Source organism: Esox lucius, chromosome 19 (assembly GCF_011004845.1).
Source record: "Esox lucius isolate fEsoLuc1 chromosome 19, fEsoLuc1.pri, whole genome shotgun sequence".
Taxonomy (NCBI): Eukaryota; Metazoa; Chordata; class Actinopteri; order Esociformes; family Esocidae; genus Esox; species Esox lucius.
The window spans coordinates 13,318,151-13,337,626 of NC_047587.1; the positions used below are offsets into that span (position 1 = coordinate 13,318,151).

Genomic DNA, 19,476 nt, shown 5'->3' on the forward strand with positions numbered 1-19,476 from the left:
AGTTTTAGGACTCCTGCATTTGAGCTTAATTTGATCAAACATAGCCTTCCCCTATGGGGCATGTGACAGTGTCTACTGTAAACACACACGCAAAGCTATTTATAACCAAAAGTGATGATGTCACATGTCTCATGGCCAAGGCAATCGACCTCTGTGGTTAATGGAATAAAGTTGGGTGAACTCCTATTTTCAAAGGACAGAAAGTCTTACCTGTGCATTTGATCAATCATAGTGATTCCACATTTAACCCAAAACACTTGACTAAGAAAGTTAAAAAAGAAAAGACAAAGAAACATACCATTTATTCCTGGCTTTCTTCAGCTTCAACCGGATACAATTTATAAATTGTAATGGATAAGAAAGAAAAAGCCATGTTACAATAAAACTACTGAAGTTTAATAAATTGTGTCCTATTTATTTTTGAAACAGAGAAGCATATAAACTCACATACAACTTCCTACACAGAATTGTTGATCTCTGCGTTGTTCTGTCAAATGGTTCTCAGTCCCTATATCTATTTCAATATAAAGTATTTATCAAGTCATTTAAAGTTATAAACCTCAATTAAAGTTCTGACCTCATAGATCATTTACACTGTTTGGAACAATTAAAATAATACCATGAATATCTTCCAAAACCTTAGAAGACAAAAACTGTTACAAACACACCAGTTACAGTAACGAAGAGCTTCTAACCCCCCCCCCCCCCCGCGCTCTTTCTCTCTATTCAACCTGTAGTTGGCTCTCATCCTTAGCGATTAGAGCTTTGAATGGAGGTAGATGGGATCCAGTCATTTCTGCATATTGTATTCAATACTGTATTAACCTCAGTTTACAAACTCTTCCACATCACAGTTCCTGATCTTGGCATTGTCGCGGACTTCATCGAAGGTATAAGTCTTCGTTATCAAACCGTTTCTGAAAACTGTCCGAAGCAGGTCCTGGGGATCAGAAAGGAACAAAAATCACACTTTATTCATTTGAATGTATTTAAGAGTAACCACAGCTGAGGTTAAGGACAAAAGTTCATATATCTTTTGAAACAGAAGTAAAAAATAAATAGAAAACAAAAAAACTCTAACTCACCGGACCATACTTCTCCAGGTCTCCCTTCCCCTCTTCTAGTGTCTGAAAGTCTCCAGTTGATGTCCTGTGTAGTGACAGACGACCTTTCTTTGACCTTTTATTGGGGTCGGCCACTGGGTCCTTGAACACATTCAGCTGCACTCAAAAGAACATAATACAGCTGTCATTAATAGACATTACCACAAAATCAAAACACTGGAATGAACATAAGCCTTCTTACAATGCTATGAAAACAAAATGGCTGCCATTCTTTCCAATTCTGGAATTGAGAGATTATGACATAGCTCTTAGTCAGTTATTAAGAGCTTTAAGGTAATTACAGTGTTACTACACATCTATAAGCTCAATTTAAGTAAAAGTTAACAAAGATTTGTTATTTTTCTCAATTGATCCTTCCTTGCATCCTCTCTTCTCGCCTCTTCAAAATGTTTCAGACTCCGGGGAGGGCTCTGAAGCATTGTTCTCCCATACGGTTTCAATAAGGCAAGGAGAGGGTAACAAGAAATTGAGGATAGACTAACTGAGAAAAAGCCATTTATTCACAAAAGCGTCTTCTCAGCCAATGATTGGACAATCACAGACTCACCCCCAATCCATTGGTCACCACAAAGCTGCACTTGAAGCAGCAACTGAGAAGGTCCCGTGTGAGTTTCTGGAGCAGGGCACCGCCTGAACCAAAGCTAACGTTCTCCACACTCCATCTGTGTTTCTTCATCCCCTCCACAATCTGATGAGGGAGAAAACCCCAGAATATACATGTAACATATGGTACCGAACCTGAAGCTGATTCACATTCAATTGTGGCTATAGTGTGGTGCCAAGCTCTCACACCAACTAGTCTTTTCGTTTGACATTTCAGTTGTTTAGCAGAATCTTATCCAGAGCCACTAAGAAGAACTGGACTATGATGACTGAATTTGAACCAGCAACCATTTGGGTACTGGTCCGACACTAACCACTAGTCCGTACACTGACCCAATAAAGGCCTGATTCAACAAGTCAAAGTCTGGAATGGAGACTTTGATCATTGGATTACTAGTTGAAATGACAGCTTGGACCCAGTCTGGCTCTTTGCAGAGGGGATTGGGCTTTGTTGGATAGCAGGCTGTGAAGGCTAGTGTGGACATACGTTTTGGAGAGTGTTGATATCCACCCCATCTCCCTGAATTACTCTGAGGTATGGTGGCAGGACCTTGTACCCTTTACAGTTCTCTGTGGTGGTGAACTTCTTACCCAAGATCTCCAGAACCTTGTAACAGGCAAAACAGACACATTCATAAGCAGTGCTCATATGCAGGTTGTTAAAATACAATCATAATGAACGATTTTAACCTGGTCAGTCGTGGACAATTAAACTGAAATTATAAAGACTAATGTTGTTTATGTTTAAATTAAACTACCACTATAATGACTAACATTATTTACATTTAAATTAAACTACCACTATAATGACTGATGTTGTTGACAGTTAAACTGACATTACAATTACTGATGTTGTTGACAGTTGAATATCCATTGTAATGACTGATGTAGTTGACTGTTGAATTACCATTATAATGACTGATGTAGTTGACTGTTGAAATGCCATTGTAATGACTGATGTAGTTGACTGTTGAAACGCCATTATAATGACTGATGTAGTTGAGTGTTGAATTACCATTATAATGACTGATGTAGTTGACTGTTGAAATGCCATTGTAATGACTGATGTAGTTGACTGTTGAAACGCCATTATAATGACTGATGTAGTTGACTGTTGAATAGCCATTATAATGACTGATGTAGTTGACTGTTGAATTACCATTATAATGACTGATGTAGTTGACTGTTGAATAGCCATTATAATGACTGATGTAGTTGACTGTTGAATTACCATTATAATGACTGATGTAGTTGACTGTTGAATAGCCATTATAATGACTGATGTAGTTGACTGTTGAATTACCATTATAATGACTGATGTAGTTGACTGTTGAATAGCCATTATAATGACTGATGTAGTTGACTGTTGAATAGCCATTATAATGACTGATGTAGTTGACTGTTGAATTACCATTATAATGACTGATGTAGTTGACTGTTGAATAGCCATTATAATGACTGATGTAGTTGACTGTTGAATTACCATTATAATGGTCCGACACTCAGTCAAAGATAAACATTCATATATTTTTGTTTGTCCTTGAAGTTTAGTGGTGCAGTGTCTACTAGATTTGAATGATTCAAAATGTGAATGGTCTGTCAAAAAAGCTTAACACCGGAAAGAAAAAATCCCCTCAATGTCCACAGGACTTCCTGTTATCTGAGAAGGTACCTTCAGAACTGTATCTAAGGGGTCCCCTGAGTCCGGCCTGATGATCAGGGGTGCGTCTGCACTGCGCAGCTCGATGAGGCTCCTGAGGTCCTCACCCCAGATCTTCTCGCAGGCGTTGAAGATGTCGTAGCTGTCGCTGACGATGGACACCGGCACTTTGGGGAACTGCCTCACGATGTGCTCAAAGGCATCTCTCTCATGATCCTTACCCCACGCCGTGATGGTACTGGAAATAAGAGATGGAAACCACATCAGTTGCAGGGGGCAGATGTCACAGCTGAAGAATGACTGGACAGATACTGACTGAATTTGCACTGGACCGAGTTCTAAATCACGTAATCACACAGAGGGTTCAAGAGATCAAATATTCAGGTTTCTCTGGAACGAATGAGAAGGAAAACTGGCTAAGTGAGCGACTCTGTGTTTCTCTGTTACCTGTGCTCTGCAGCGGGCACTGAGTAGCCAGGCACAGGGTCTTTTGTTCCATAGTACTTCTTAATGACACCAATACCAGCCACTGTGTCCGTGCCTTTGAAGTTTACCAGGTGAGCAGATGCTCCAATGCCAGCAGTCTGAAAAAGAACCCACAGCATTGTATTTAATGTAAAACGGGTGTGAAATTAACAGGTTTTTCATACAGCTTTTTCCTGCAGTTGTTATGCAGTTTGGGAAATAGACAAGGACATACAACGTGCATGTAGGAAGTAAATGAAAGTGTGCAAGTTTAACCGAACATGATAAACTTCACATCACACTGGATTAGAGTGTCTGCTAAAGGGGCTAAACTGTTAACTGTCATATCACAGGCATCGGTGGTTACTTCTTGAGAGGAGACTCCCCGGTAGCCGAAGTCATGCAGCTTGTACTCCAGTTTGTCCAGGTTCCCTGATGTCTCCAGTAGATATCTGGCTAGGATCTTCTTCTGTTCTCTGGAGTTAGTGGCTACCGTGATGGGGTACCAGACCTGCACTAGAATAGTCTGGTAGGGAGAGACGAGAGCTGTGGTTAATCGTATAACCAGTCTGGCGGAGAAAGAGAGAGGAGTTTGCAATGCTGGGAAAGGTTGTCTCTTCAGTACACGTGCACATTCATTTTGTGTTTAGCTTCTGCAGGCTCCTTTAGAAACCTTCCATCTTATTGATGTCGTTCCTGAGTCACTGTCCTGACCCTTTCTATCACAAGCAAAATATAAAATATGCCCAGGGTAGAGGCCAGTAGACAGGTCCAAGACCTGTGTGTGCTCACCAACTGCTATTGACGCTGTTGCGTGAAGATTTAGCAAAAGAGCAAAAAACAGATCTGTAACCAGGCTTAGAGAGGGGTGTTCCACAGCTGTGACTGACCTCCACCCAGTTGGTGAGCCAGTAGCACTCTGGGTCTGTGCTTTCCACAGTGAAGAGGACATTACCCCTGGGAATGACACTGCCCTCTGGGACCGCCTTGATCTCAATAGGCAGATGACCATCATACTTCTGGAAAGAATTACACAAAGACAGGTAGGCACAATGATCAGCAATGCAGAGTATGTTTACACACACCCACGTACACACACAAGTCCACGCCCACATGCCCATACACACACACACACACACACACTTGTCCGCACATGGACACTCACACACACACACCTGCAGCCACTTCCATGTACCTCTAGTATGTACTTCCAGCCCTTTTCATTGAACACATCGTCTTGAAAGTGTTCCCGGTAAACTTCCTTTGCTTCTTGGATCTTTGCTAGAGTCACCACCTTCCCTATGAGACGGGGAATGTAGGAAATGTGATAAAACAGTGCAACAGAGAGAGAAAGCTGGCAACGATAGAAAACAATCTTTCACATGGTCCTTCATGCCAAATGGTCTAACCAACCCAACCGCCTGGAGTCCAGCAGAGTATAATGGTTTTGGAGAATGACGACCCGACCAATGTTTGGTACCTAAAGATGAGCATGCCAAGGCATGTGTCAAGCCTACATGGTACTCCGAGACCAAGGTTCCAACCAACCCAACCAGTCAGAATGGTGGAACCAATCCAACAAGTTTGAGTCGGGCAAAGTTGGTTCAAGGGGTTTGTACATTAAAGATTAAAACGCTCCCATTATCTGGCACCATTCTGAAGCTAAACTATAGCGAAATACGACTTCAGATCAAGACTATTCTCTGAGTTTGTCCATCAATGTTAGATACACAGCTGTTACCTTTCAGATACTTGTGAAGTATATACTGGAGTCCATAAAACACAGTTGTGTCATACTTCACTTTCCAGCTTTTACTGGATTCGGTCTTCTTCTCACGACACTCGAAGTAGGAGTAGACCTTGGTGGTGTTGGGTGGGTACTGCTTATAATGTGTGACCTGCAAAGACACAGATAATGACACATTGCATTACACTTCACGGTTTCACACATTTACTAGAGAGTCCATCTCACCTGTGTTTTTAGGTACTGTGTGGATCATGACGGCAAACTTGCCCATACTGAATTTATGTTAAATTCATTTGAAACATTAAAAAACACCAAAAAGAAATGTATCCTATAACATTTGTATAATGCATCCCAAACAATCATTGTATTATATATTAATTTATATTTTATCATGTATTTATTTTAGTGCCTTTTTTTCTCAGGGAAGAAGAACAGACATTTCAGTGTCACTGTTCCAATTTCAATCAGCGTGAATCGTCATTTAGAAATGGCTATGGGGGAGAATGTGGCCCACTCTGAATGTTCTCCGGCTGCATACTCATTCTTTTATTAACAATTCTGGCTAATCGGCTCAAAACAATAGTGCTCTCTTTTGCCCAGAAGAAACTAACCCTGCAGTGTGCAAATAACCTGGCTAAGTGGATAAACATTCTCGGCTACGTAATGGTCTCTCCTTCCTGACATAACCATGCTTCTCTTCATCTGCGCGCTCTGTGCTACTGACCTTTGGTATCACTGGCAGCCGTTGTGTTCTACCCTTCACCCCTTCTCACCCTGAGGAATTCCAACTGTAAATGTCACGCAGCTATACTCTGCCACTGATCTACTCCTACCCTTTGGTGCCTGACTGAGGACCGTCCTGTGAGAGTGGAACCACCGCTGCAACTACAACACCAGGAGGAAGACAACAGACTGATGGGGAATGGTGATTCTTGTTGGGGGAGATAGAGGTGGCAAGGGGGTCAGGTTAAGTCAACCTTCCTTGACCACCCTTCAAGGCAGAAATGTGAAACATTGCGGTACCACAAACAATTACAAAGGATAAATGTAAGATTACATGAATAATAATAACTGGGTTATTTAGAAAGATTACAGAGTTGGTGTAGTTTATTCTATGTCCTTACAGGTAGATACAGTATGTGTGGTATGGTGTAGTTGCAGGTATAGATTCAGTGTGTGTGTAGTATATGGTGTATGTAGTTTCAGTTGTAGATAAAGTATGTGTGCGGTATAAGGTGTATATTGTTACAGGTATGGATACAGTATATGTAAAATATGTAGTGTATGTAGTTACAGTTATACAGTATGTGTGTAGTATATGGTTTATGTAGTTACAGTTACAGATACAGTATGTGAGTGGTATATGGTGTATATAGTTACAGGTATAGATAAAGTATGTGTGTAGTATATGGTTTATGTAGTTACAGTTATAGATACAGTATGTGTGTGGTATATGGTGTATATAGTTACAGGTATAGATAAAATATGTGTGTAGTGTATGGTGTATATAGTTACAGGTATAGATACAGTATGTGTGTAGTGCATGGTGTATATAGTTACAGGTATAGATACAGTATGTATGTAGAACATGGTGTATATAGTTACAGGTATAGATACAGTATGTGTGTAGTACATGGTGTATATAGTTACAGGTATAGATACAGTATGTGTGTAGTACATGGTGTATATAGTTACAGGTATAGATACAGTATGTGTGTAGTACATGGTGTATATAGTTACAGGTATAGATACAGTATGTGTGTAGTGTATGGTGTATATAGTTACAGGTATAGATACAGTATGTGTGTAGTGCATGGTGTATATAGTTACAGGTATAGATACAGTATGTGTGTAGTGCATGGTGTATATAGTTACAGGTATAGATACAGTATGTGTGTAGTGTATGGTGTATATAGTTACAGGTATAGATACAGTATGTGTGTGGTATATGGTGTATATAGTTACAGGTATAGATACAGTATGTGTGTGGTATATGGTGTATATAGTTACAGGTATAGATACAGTATGTGTGTGGTACATGGTGTATATAGTTACAGGTATAGATACAGTATGTGTGTGGTATATGGTGTATATAGTTACAGGTATAGATACAGTATGTGTGTAGTACATGGTGTATATAGTTACAGGTATAGATACAGTATGTGTGTAGTACATGGTGTATATAGTTACAGGTATAGATACAGTATGTGTGTGGTATATGGTGTATATAGTTACAGGTATAGATACAGTATGTGTGTGGTATATGGTGTATATAGTTACAGGGATAGATACAGTATGTGTGTGGTATATGGTGTATATAGTTACAGGTATAGATACAGTATGTGTGTGGTATATGGTGTATATAGTTACAGGTATAGATACAGTATGTGTGTGGTATATGGTGTATATAGGTACAGGTATAGATACAGTATGTGTGTGGTATATGGTGTATATAGTTACAGGTATAGATACAGTATGTGTGTGGTATATGGTGTATATAGTTACAGGTATAGATACAGTATGTGTGTGGTACATGGTGTATATAGTTACAGGTATAGATACAGTATGTGTGTGGTATATGGTGTATATAGTTACAGGTATAGATACAGTATGTGTGTAGTACATGGTGTATATAGTTACAGGTATAGATACAGTATGTGTGTAGTACATGGTGTATATAGTTACAGGTATAGATACAGTATGTGTGTGGTATATGGTGTATATAGTTACAGGTATAGATACAGTATGTGTGTAGTGTATGGTGTATATAGTTACAGGTATAGATACAGTATGTGTGTAGTACATGGTGTATATAGTTACAGGTATAGATACAGTATGTGTGTAGTACATGGTGTATATAGTTACAGGTATAGATACATGATGTATCGTCTGCGTCTTCGCAACACCATACGCAGCAGGGTGCGATGCATTGTGTGTTGGGACACATTCCTTCTGCAATCATCCTGTCCATTTCTCCTGCATCCAACACATTGACTAAAAGGACTGATTGTTTGCTTACCATCTATTCTACTCAGACCACATGTGCCCATGCAAGGAAATAATGTAATTCGCTTAACAAGGGAGGGGTCATAATGATTCACCTGTGAGTGGTCATAATGATTCACCTGTGAGTGGTCATAATATTTTGGCTCATCAGTGTATAGTCATTACTAAACGATTTGTGGAAATATGCGAGTAGCTGGGTAGCCATGTTTCTTTATACAGCTTAATTCCTGGGTAGTATCCATCAGAAAGATAGTTTGTATGTGTGGATGGTCAGTCCTCTGACAAAACAAAGGTATGCTTTAGTGTTCCACAGGATCTACTTTCTCATCCTCTAACAAAAAATCTTGACGTTTGTCCGGTCATTTCAAAAACCAAACCACTGTAAGGGAACTTGGCGGATCTCTGGACCCTTATCTCTTTTTGATGAACAAATAAGATATATTTCAATAACTCTTTTCCATCTCTGAAACAAAGCAAAAAAAATTAAACAATTTGTTGAAAAATAGGGCAGTAAAGCTAATCTACACTGCTTCAAGATTAGACTAATGCAATGTTCTTATCAATCAATCAATCAAATTTATTTATAAAGCCCTTTTTACAACAGCAGTTGTCACAAAGTGCTTTACAGAGATACCCGGCCTTAAACCCCAAGGAGCAACAGTAGTGTTGAATTTCACTACCACCGGGCAATCCTGATTTGACACTAAATATACCTCAATTATTGCTGAATATGGCTCTTTAGAGCAGGCAAAATGCACTGGTAACTATTACTAATACTATGGAACTATATTGCAATTATATTTTCATGTAGGCTACTGGACAATTAAAAAAATATATATTTAGCTAAATTCCGTGTTTATATCTGGATTCTGTGGATACTTTTCTGGATACTTTCCAAAATTATAACAGTAGTCTTGCATAGTACTAATACAATTTCTTTAACCTTTTTTACCAAAGCAATTAATTATTAATTGATGATTAATACAAGAGTTCAAATGAGCAACACAAGTTAGTACAGTTCCTGACTCTGAGTTAAACTAGTGCCAATACAGGGCCAAGAACGCAATTAATAATAATATATCAGAGTAATATAGATTGTGTCAGGATGCCTGGCAGGCCCGGCGCCACGGCAGGGGTTGTTAATATCATTGATAAAGACTATGTTTGCTAAATGTTTATAGAGGCTACAACATTTTTTTAAATAAATACAAGCAAATGGAAAAAACACATTGTCTCAAATCTCTCAAAAAACTGTCAGTTCAATAACATTTTCATCATCTCTCTTTGTCTCCCCATCAAACCCCATTGGAGGTTAAGGGACCTTGAAGAGCTGTGTAATGAGAAGAGAAGACTTAACGGGCAGAGTAGGCCTGCAACAGAGAAAATTTCACCGTTCTATTATTTGCTATGTTTTGTTTATTGTTTTCTGTGGGCAATATGTTTTCATTTTTGCCAAATTTGGTGCCTGGGATTGCCGCCGAACAACTTCACCTTTGACTTATCTGTCCAGGGCTCCTTGTTCCAGTAGTTTTGGTCTTTACCCAGGCATTGTCTGACAAGCATCAGTCATGTCTTGACACTTTTTTTGGGCATCTTCCTTCCTGACCTCACATGTAGGTTTGTTCAGTCTCTTTCTGACAGCTGACTGATGCACTTTGTGGCAAGAGAGGCCTGTAGCTCCCCTGTTGTTTCTCTGGGGTTCAGAGACTTGTATGAGCATCTTTGGAACGGTTTTGGCCTGAGTTTAAGGGGATGACCTGTCCTATGTCCATTTCTAGATGACTATTGGACAGTGGAATGATGTACTTTGAATTGCTTGGAAATGGGCAAATACATTTTCTTCTGAGAGCCTTGGACAAGTCTGATGATCTTGGCATGATGTGTTACTACACACTCATATGATTAAGACCAAACCAGACCAAGTTTCTCATCTTTATGGAAGGCTGAACCCTCCCAAGTTTTGTAATTGCATTATTGGTTTTAAAGTTTAATTTTGTAATTTGTTAAATTTGGTCACCATTAATGAATCTGGCAGGAATTTAGCTCATATATATCAGGAGGTGGCTTTCGTTATTTTAGTTTTACATTCAGTAGGAAATGTGAGTAATGTTTCTAAAAGCAAATGTGACTTTACAACGTAAAAAATTGTAACATTTAAAGAAAATAATCATTTTAAAAACTCTCTCATTATAATGGGTTTTCAGTTAGGCAGCCTACGTGTTTGTCGTGGGAAGTTTTGAATGGGGCGCTGCTGTCAGAGTAAAACAAGAAAATAGGCAAGCCTAGTTTAGCCAGGCCACAATAGAAAGTACACCACAGAGCTCTACGTTCGATGGGTGTCAGTAAAGCCTCTTGTGTCTATGAGAAAATAGACACAAGAAAACGGCCACTGGCCACTGGCCGTTTTAACAGCTAATTGGCCATTCGTTAATCATATTGATACAGTTAAACTGACTAAAGATAACTTTAGTTAAACTGACTAAAGATAACGATAACTAACTTTTTCATCAAGTGAAACGACAAGAGAGTCGTGGTAATAAAATAAATAAATTATCGTTGTTCACAATAGATTTGAACTTGAGCCTTCCACGTGAGAGGCACTGTCTCTGCATTACGCATTTCACCAGTCGCTAAACACTATTGAGCATTGCGTTAAACTGACTAATGTTTCTTATTAAGTTTACCTCCACCACAAATAGCGTCTATGAACTGTTAGCTTTTGCCACTGGCCGTTTGAACAGCTCATTAGACTGTAATAGGGTTACTGGTATCTACAAACTTCTTAGGAATAATCATAAGAATTGAGCAATTGCTAGTGAGACTGAAGAGGAACTTTTCCATGCCAGAAACAGTCGCAATATAACCGTATACAGTTTTAGTTAAGGCTCATTGCAACGTAACTACTGTAGTCTATATATTAGCCAGCAAATGTGTTTGTCTATCCTGACCCAAAACGCATGCACGGATGCGTACTTCGAAAATCCACCAGAAACAGTCGCACTAGAACCGTAAACTGTTTTATTTCAGGCTTACTATAATGTAGTCACTGGAGGTTTTGCCAGCAAAGTCTAAGCGCAATAATTCATAATGCGTATTTCACAGTTGTGCATACCCTGGCAGAAAATGTGAAGTTTTGGCATTGATTTTGAAAATATGACAAATAACTTTTATTTTTTTATTTTATTTAAGGACAATGATCATATAAAGCCATTTATTATCACATAGTTGTTTGGCTCCATTTTAAATCATAATGATAACAGAAATCACCCAAATGGCCTTGATCAAAAGTTTACATCCCCTTGAATGTTTGGCCTTGTTACAGACACACAAGGTGACACACACAGGTGAAAATGTAAACTAAAGGTGAATTTCCCACAACTGTGACTTTTTAAATTGCAATTAATGTCTGCGTATGAATAGTCAATGAGTTTGTTAGCTCTCATGTGGATGCACTGAGCAGGCTAGATACTGAGCCATGGGGAGCAGAAAAGACCTGTCAAAAGACCTGCGTAACAAGGTAATGGAACTTTATAAAGATGGAAAGGGATATAAAAAGATATCCAAAGCCTAGCAAATGCCAATCAGTACTGTTCAATCACTTATTAAGAAGTGGAAAATTCAGGGATCTCTAGATACCAAGTCAAGGTCAGGTAGACCAAGAAAGATTTCAGCCAAAACTGACAGAAGAATTGTTTGGGATACAAAGAAAAAGCCACAGGTAACATCAGGAAAAATACAGGCTGCTTTGGAAAAAGACGGTGTGGGTGTTTCAAGGAGCACAATACGAATACCATCCTCACTGTGAAGCATGGTGTTGGCTCACTGATGTTTTGGGGGTGTGTGAGCTCTAAAGGCACTGGGAATCTTGTGAAAATGTATGGCAAGATTAATGCAGCATGTTATCGGAAAATACTGGCAGACAATTAGCATTCTTCAGCACGAAAGCTGCGCATGGGACACTCTTGGACTTTCCAGACAATTACCCTAAGCACAGGGCCAAGTTGACCCTCCAGTGGTTATAGCAGAAAAAGGTGAAGGTTCTGGAGTGGCCATCCGAGTCTCCTGACCTTAATATCACCGAGCCACTCTGGTAGATCTCAAATGTGTGGTTCATGGAAGACAACCAAAGACTTTGCATGACTTGGAGGCCTTTTGCCAAGAAAAATGGGCAGCTATACCACCTGCAAGAATTCAGGTTTTCACAAACAACTATTACAAAAGACTGCATGCTGTCATTGATGCTAAAGGGGGCAAACCACAGTATTAAGAACTAAGGGTATGCAGACCTTTGAGTAGGGGTCAGTTCATTTTTTCCCTTTGTTGCCATGTTTTGTTTTATGATTGTGCCATTCTGTTATGACCTACAGTTGAATGTGAATCCCATAAGAAATAAAAGCCATGTGTTTTGCCTGCTCACTCATGTTTTCTTTAAAAATGGTACATATATTCCCAATTCTCCAAACTTTTGAGCACAACAGTATTTATATAAAGCAACACAAAATGTCCCAAGTCATGCACCGAAGACAATAAATCTCTAAATAAACCTTTCGCCAACATCACTCAGGTACGTAAAATTCGCTTTTACACAGACATGTTTTTAGCAGATATTGCTGCCATTTGTTCACCTTCGTCATGAATAATAGAAATAATTGGGAATGAATGACAAGGAAAATTAGCTGAAGTAGTCCCCATGTAGACTATAGCAATGAACTTCGCTCAGAAAAAAGAGTCGAAGATCAAATATTAAGCCTTGGGTGAGATAATCTAGTTAATCTAGAGTAATCTAGGTGAGATAATGTGTCCGGGAAAACCATTTGAGAGCAACTGTTTTATTGTATAGATTTCCAATATTGCGTTTCACTGAAAACAGAAAGCCATGTTGTCACTTTCGCTTTCATTTCTGAGGGATAACTTGGTTTAATTGGAAATCAGTTATACAGGAAAAATCTGTGATCAGATTTAATGCCCATTTTAGGCTGTCCATTTAGCCTACACTATGCTGTATGGAAAGAAAGGACTATATCATTGACTATTTGACTAGTTTGGTTGCTTCCCATTATAGTCGATATGACGCATAAACATTAATAATCTTATTTAAATAGACAAAGTGGCTCAATATCCTACCGTTATTAATTAGTGCGTAAAACCAGTGGTTAAATTCTCTCACCTTGTACGAATCTGTGGCAAGCAGAAAGTTGAAGTCTCCGTGCTCCATGTTACTGAGGTCGCAGGTGTCAGTCAGTGGTTCAGTCTGCGCGCTGATAGCGGGGACACAGCGCTCTTGTTGAATCCAGGGTGATCTAGGAATTGACAGCAGAGCTGCTGTTCGTTTTTACGTGCTGAACGACAAGTAAAACAAGTCGGGGAGGAGTTGTCTTGTGGATTTAGTTATGATGTCAGCACTATTCTTTAAGTACGTCAATCATTTTATAAATCTCACGTCTTAACTCAGTGTTTGTGTTAAATGACAATTTACTTATGAAATTACTTTTTAATTGTATTTTTATTTTGTACACTGCGAGCCGGTAATCTATCTTTAAGAAAACGACCACTCCTTAACCAGCAATCATCAACCATTCCATTTAGTCTTTAGGGGATTTCACATTTCTGAAAAAGTTTTACTTTTTTGTTTCTTTAAAATATCCTAAATCTTGAAATACTGACAACTGTTTCTGATCTGATGGATCATCTGATGCATATCTTGTCAAGTTGTCTCATGACACTGCCAGCACAACCAGTACGGATTTGTTGGCACACACATGTTGGAGGAGAAGGCATTCTCAGGGCAACAACCAGAGATGGCAGCTGCCCCAACTACTGTTATGCTCATGTTCTACATTTCTTATCAGATCATTTAAAATGCTTTACTCAAAATCTCCAGCTACTTGAGGTTGTTGGTGGCTTCTCAGGATATAAGATGAATTGATTCAAATCCATGTAAGTGTTTTGACTGCTCTGAATGACATTAACATACTGTGAGCAGAGAGACATAATAGATTTGTAAATAAAAAGAGTGACATTGTATCTTTTATTACTAATCATTCCTGGAATTACAATACTTTATGTAGGCTATCTGAGCTTAGTAGAACATAAACTGGATCTCTTTAAATACGTGTTTAACTTCATCACATCATGCAGCACTTGACAATATCTATCCACAACAGCAGATGGCAGTATCTTTGTGCTTTTATTATACAGCATGTACAGCCCTCCTGTCCACGTAGCTACTACTGAACCTACGTCAGTTGTAGAATAGCATAAAACAAGGGCGGAGGCACATAAAGACTGTTTTACATAACACATTGTCCTGACATTCAGATACAGTGACCCTGGCATGTCCCCAGTGGGGTGGGGACTCTTGGTTGTCTCCATGGTCATGGTCAGTCAATGCTACAGGGTGGCGTGGTAAAGCAGCGTTCCCTAGTGTGCGATGAACACGGGCCGGGGCCATGCGGGGAGGTACCATCAGAAGTCACTGCTTCAGCACAAGGGCCCGGGGAGTCAACAGATGGATGTGACAACAAAGTTCATTCATTGAGAATCACCTGCACATGCTTTTAGTATACTCCTACTGGGAGAGTACTAGTGTGTCTTCCAAGACACTAAACACTAGTTTAGTGTGTCTCTGGCTATGGTGCATTAAAGCCCTTTGTGTCGGTGTTGTTATTACATCGGGGATGTAAACCTTTAAGCTGAACATTTTAAATGTCGTATTTGCAACATAACAGCTATTATTATGCAACATATTGTAGTGACTACTTTTAGCGCTGTTATTTGCTCAACACCATGAGTCTTTACGCAGATGACGCGTGCATGCTCATGACCTTAGCTCATTGGCTCTCTATAAACAGTCCACTTTCGTTATTTCAACCCTGCTTCTGCAGTCTGTTGCATGTCTAAAACTGTGGGGGCACTGCCCTCTGGTGGCAGGTTAAGCAGAAACAATGTTACAGTTCTACTCATGAATGGTTTTGGGCCAATACCCGATTCCTGATCCTAGACCTGCCCCTATAATCTCCCTTTCATTATGGAGGTCAATGACAGCCATCCCCATGAACATGTCACCCTCCTTCAGGCAATGGATAATGTCATGACATCACTGGTGACCAGTGTCAGGTTTGGATTTGCCATTCAAAAAGGTTTTTCCCGCAGTGCATGAAAAATTTAGATATTCATTGACAAGATATCAAGGCCAAATGCCATTACAGAATTGACACAAATTACTGAAGTGTGTGCTAAAAATTGACATTTCTTTCATTTCTTTCTGATATCATCTCTTACCATTGATTAGACACAAAACCTGTGTAATGTTTTTACATCAATGATAATAGATGTTTTCATCGATCACATTTTTTGATTATGGGATAAAAATGACGGAAATTTGAGTTTTCCTGCTATGAGTTTGGAAAGACCACAACGTACTGGTGACAATGGTACAACAGTGACAAAAAAACCTGTAATATGGAAATCAGTTCCAGGTGGCTTGGGGTGATTTCAATAGCCTGCCAACCGCATGGACCACTTCCCATACATGTGCCCATCATACGACCCTGTAGCATCACGCCAGCAGCCAGTACTGTACAATATTCAGGGCTGAGAATGAAAGATCATCGTTCTTATATGTTTTTCAATTGAACACAATGCAAATAAATACAATAAAACATCATGAAATAAAATGAGAGAGTATACACTCACCTAAAGGATTATTAGGAACACCATACTAATACTGTGTTTGACCCCCTTTCGCCTTCAGAACTGCCTTAATTCTACGTGGCATTGATTCAACAAGGTGCTGAAAGCATTCTTTAGAAATGTTGGCCCATATTGATAGGATAGCATCTTGCAGTTGATGGAGATTTGTGGGATGCACATCCAGGGCACCAAGCTCCCATTCCACCACATCCCAAAGATGCTCTATTGGGTTGAGATCTGGTGACTGTGGGGGCCATTTCAGTACAGTGAACTCATTGTCATGTTCAAGAAACCAATTTGAAATGATTCGAGCTTTGTGACATGGTGCATTATCCTGCTGGAAGTAGCCATCAGAGGATGGGTACATGGTGGTCATAAAGGGATGGACATGGTCAGAAACAATGCTCAGGTAGGCCGTGGCATTTAAACGATGCCCGATTGGCACTAAGGGGCCTAAAGTGTGCCAAGAAAACATCCCCCACACCATTACACCACCACCACCAGCCTGCACAGTGGTAACAAGGTATGATGGATCCTTGTTCTCATTCTGTTTATGCCAAATTCTGACTCTACCATCTGAATGTCTCAACAGAAATCGAGATTCATCAGACCAGGCAACATTATTCCAGTCTTCAACTGTCCAATTTTGGCGAACTTGTGCAAATTGTAGCCTCTTTTTCCTATTTGTAGTGGAGATGAGTGGTACCGGGGGGGTCTTCTGCTGTTGTAGCCCATCCGCCTCAAGGATGTGCGTGTTGTGGCTTCACAAATGCTTTGCTGCATACCTCGGTTTTAACGAGTGGTTATTTCAGTCAAAGTTGCTCTTCTATCAGCTTGAATCAGTCGGCCCATTCTCCTCTGACCTCTAGCATCAACAAGGCATTTTCCCCCCCACAGGACTGCCGCATACTGGATGTTTATCCCTGTTCACACCATTCTTTGTAAACCCTAGAAATGGGTTGTGCGTGAAAATCCCAGTAACTGAGCAGATTGTGAAATACTCAGACCGGCCCGTCTGACACCAACAACCATTCCACGCTCAAAATTGTTTAAATCACCTTTCTTTCCCATTCTGACATTCAGTTTGGAATTCAGGAGATTGTCTTGACCTGGACCACACCCCTAAATGCAGTGAAGCAACTGCCATGTGATTGGTTGATTAGATAATTGCATTCATGAGAAATTTAACAGGTGTTCCTAATAATCCTTTAGGTGAGTGTATAACATAATAAAATGAAATAGCTTGTTTGTCCAATGTTTGTGTTTCCCCTGAACAAATGGTAGCAGGAGTGGTAGCAGCTGAGCAGAAAAGCTAGGATACAGTGCAAGTGAACAAGACAATTGGAAAGTGTGAGTTATGATAAGTTGATCACACAGTGTCTCAGTGTCCCTGTGTTTTCTCTCCCTTTTGGTTTAGACTGGTTGAGTCTGGAGACTTGGCGCAGGAGAATCTTGCTTCAGTGAGAAGTAATTCCTGAAACGGACGCAGGGTGCAGTTCCTCATCCGTTCCGTAGTGTTGTGGCACATTACTGGGCACTCCACTGGCCTGTTCCCTGGCATCTGCACTCTGCCACTCTGCACCACGCTCTCCTTTATGCCCTGCCTGGGAGGGAACACTCATCCACAAGATGTATACTGACAGATATGGGCCAACCATAAGGGGGGGGGGGGTTCCTGAGACTGGCAGAAATTGCAAAAGAGAATCACAAATGGAATGAAACCAACGTCATCATGGTGATGGTAGTGGTAGTGGATCGTTCATTAGTTAAAATGGATCATGCAGTAGTGATATTGGATCTAAAGTAAGGATAGTGGATGGTACAGTAGTGATACTGGATTTTTCGTTAGTTATAGTGAATCATGCAGTAGTGATATTTGATTGTTCATTAGTTATAGTGAATCATGCAGTAGTGATATTTGATTGTTCATTAGTTATAGTGAATCATGCAGTAGTGATATTTGATTGTTCATTAGTTATAGTGAATCATGCAGTAGTGATATTTGATTGTTCATTAGTTATAGTGAATCATGCAGTAGTGATATTTGATTGTTCATTAGTTATAGTTAATCATGCAGTAGTGATATTTGATCGTTCATTAGTTATAGTGGACCATGCAGTAGTGATATTGGATCTGCAGTAGTGATAGTGGATGGTACAGTAGTGATATTTGATTGTTCATTAGTTATAGTGGATCGTACAGTCTAATGAACAACTAATGAACAATCCACAACCACTACTGAACGATCTACTATTACTAATGAACAATCCACTATCACTACTGAATGATCCAATACTTTATGATCCACTATCACTGTTGTACAATCCACTATCACGACAGCATAGCCTATAACCAAAATAAAGGTTATAGGCTATGCTGCACTAAACGAAATAAGAATGATGTTAACACAAGTTCTTTCCAAGAGTCATTGATCGTCAATAAAACTTCTGAAATGTTATATACTTTCTTGGCCACATCCTCAAGGCTACTATTTCTCTTAACAGATCTTCGTTTGCTAGACAGCCTCGGCCCGGTAGTCCTCACTGGAAACCATACAGAAAGCTGCCAAACTGCAGAGCCCGGCAACCCCTCTCTGGTGTGCCACTACAGATAGGCCTACTTGTTCTGTAGCGAAAATAACAGCGAAGCCCTAGGCCCACGTGACTTGAAATGGGCTTGATCAATTCACTTTAATTGCATGCCATGTTTCTTGAATGTGAAGTTGAAATGTTATTATTATCGTAATGGCAAATGATCATTTATTGCAACCCTCCCACAGCAACGTCGGTGTCCCCATCCAGGACTTTTCCATTCAGACCTCCCCAATGATGCCAGCTTTCTCCCATCCACCTTGACTGATCGGTGACCACTTTATTTCATTTACAACAACAGCCACGTCTTGCAATGCGGAATATTTATACTGCTTGTCGGGCTCCTTGATACGTTTCGATAAAGAATTTGTTTTTAGATTCTATATCAGATATTATTTTAAGTTCACATTATGGGAGATTTATTTTCTTGTAAGTTTTTTCTCACCAGTCTCCATCTTGCTTCGTGTATCGACTAAAATTACATAGTCAATAGGGCAAATTTGGATATGTTATACAGGTAATTGTGGCCATTCTTTGAGACTCTAAGCTCATTCACGTACACAGAAGTATAGTATGGGTCTGATTTAT

At 39.7% G+C, this 19,476-nt stretch overlaps 1 protein-coding gene across 1 annotated transcript; it reads right to left on the reverse strand.

The window, feature by feature from the left end:
* Positions 1-306: 306 nt before the first annotated feature.
* LOC105029720 (nicotinamide phosphoribosyltransferase) lies at positions 307-13,942 on the reverse strand. Its single transcript, XM_010903224.3, has 11 exons — positions 13,773-13,942; positions 5,594-5,750; positions 5,048-5,151; positions 4,743-4,871; positions 4,220-4,378; positions 3,835-3,971; positions 3,400-3,625; positions 2,215-2,334; positions 1,672-1,812; positions 1,086-1,220; positions 307-940 (listed from the first exon to the last, which is right to left on the reverse strand). The coding sequence occupies exons 1-11, from the start codon at positions 13,818-13,820 to the stop codon at positions 827-829; spliced, it is 1,470 nt and encodes a 489-aa protein (XP_010901526.1). The 5' UTR covers positions 13,821-13,942; the 3' UTR covers positions 307-826.
* Positions 13,943-19,476: the final 5,534 nt, after the last annotated feature.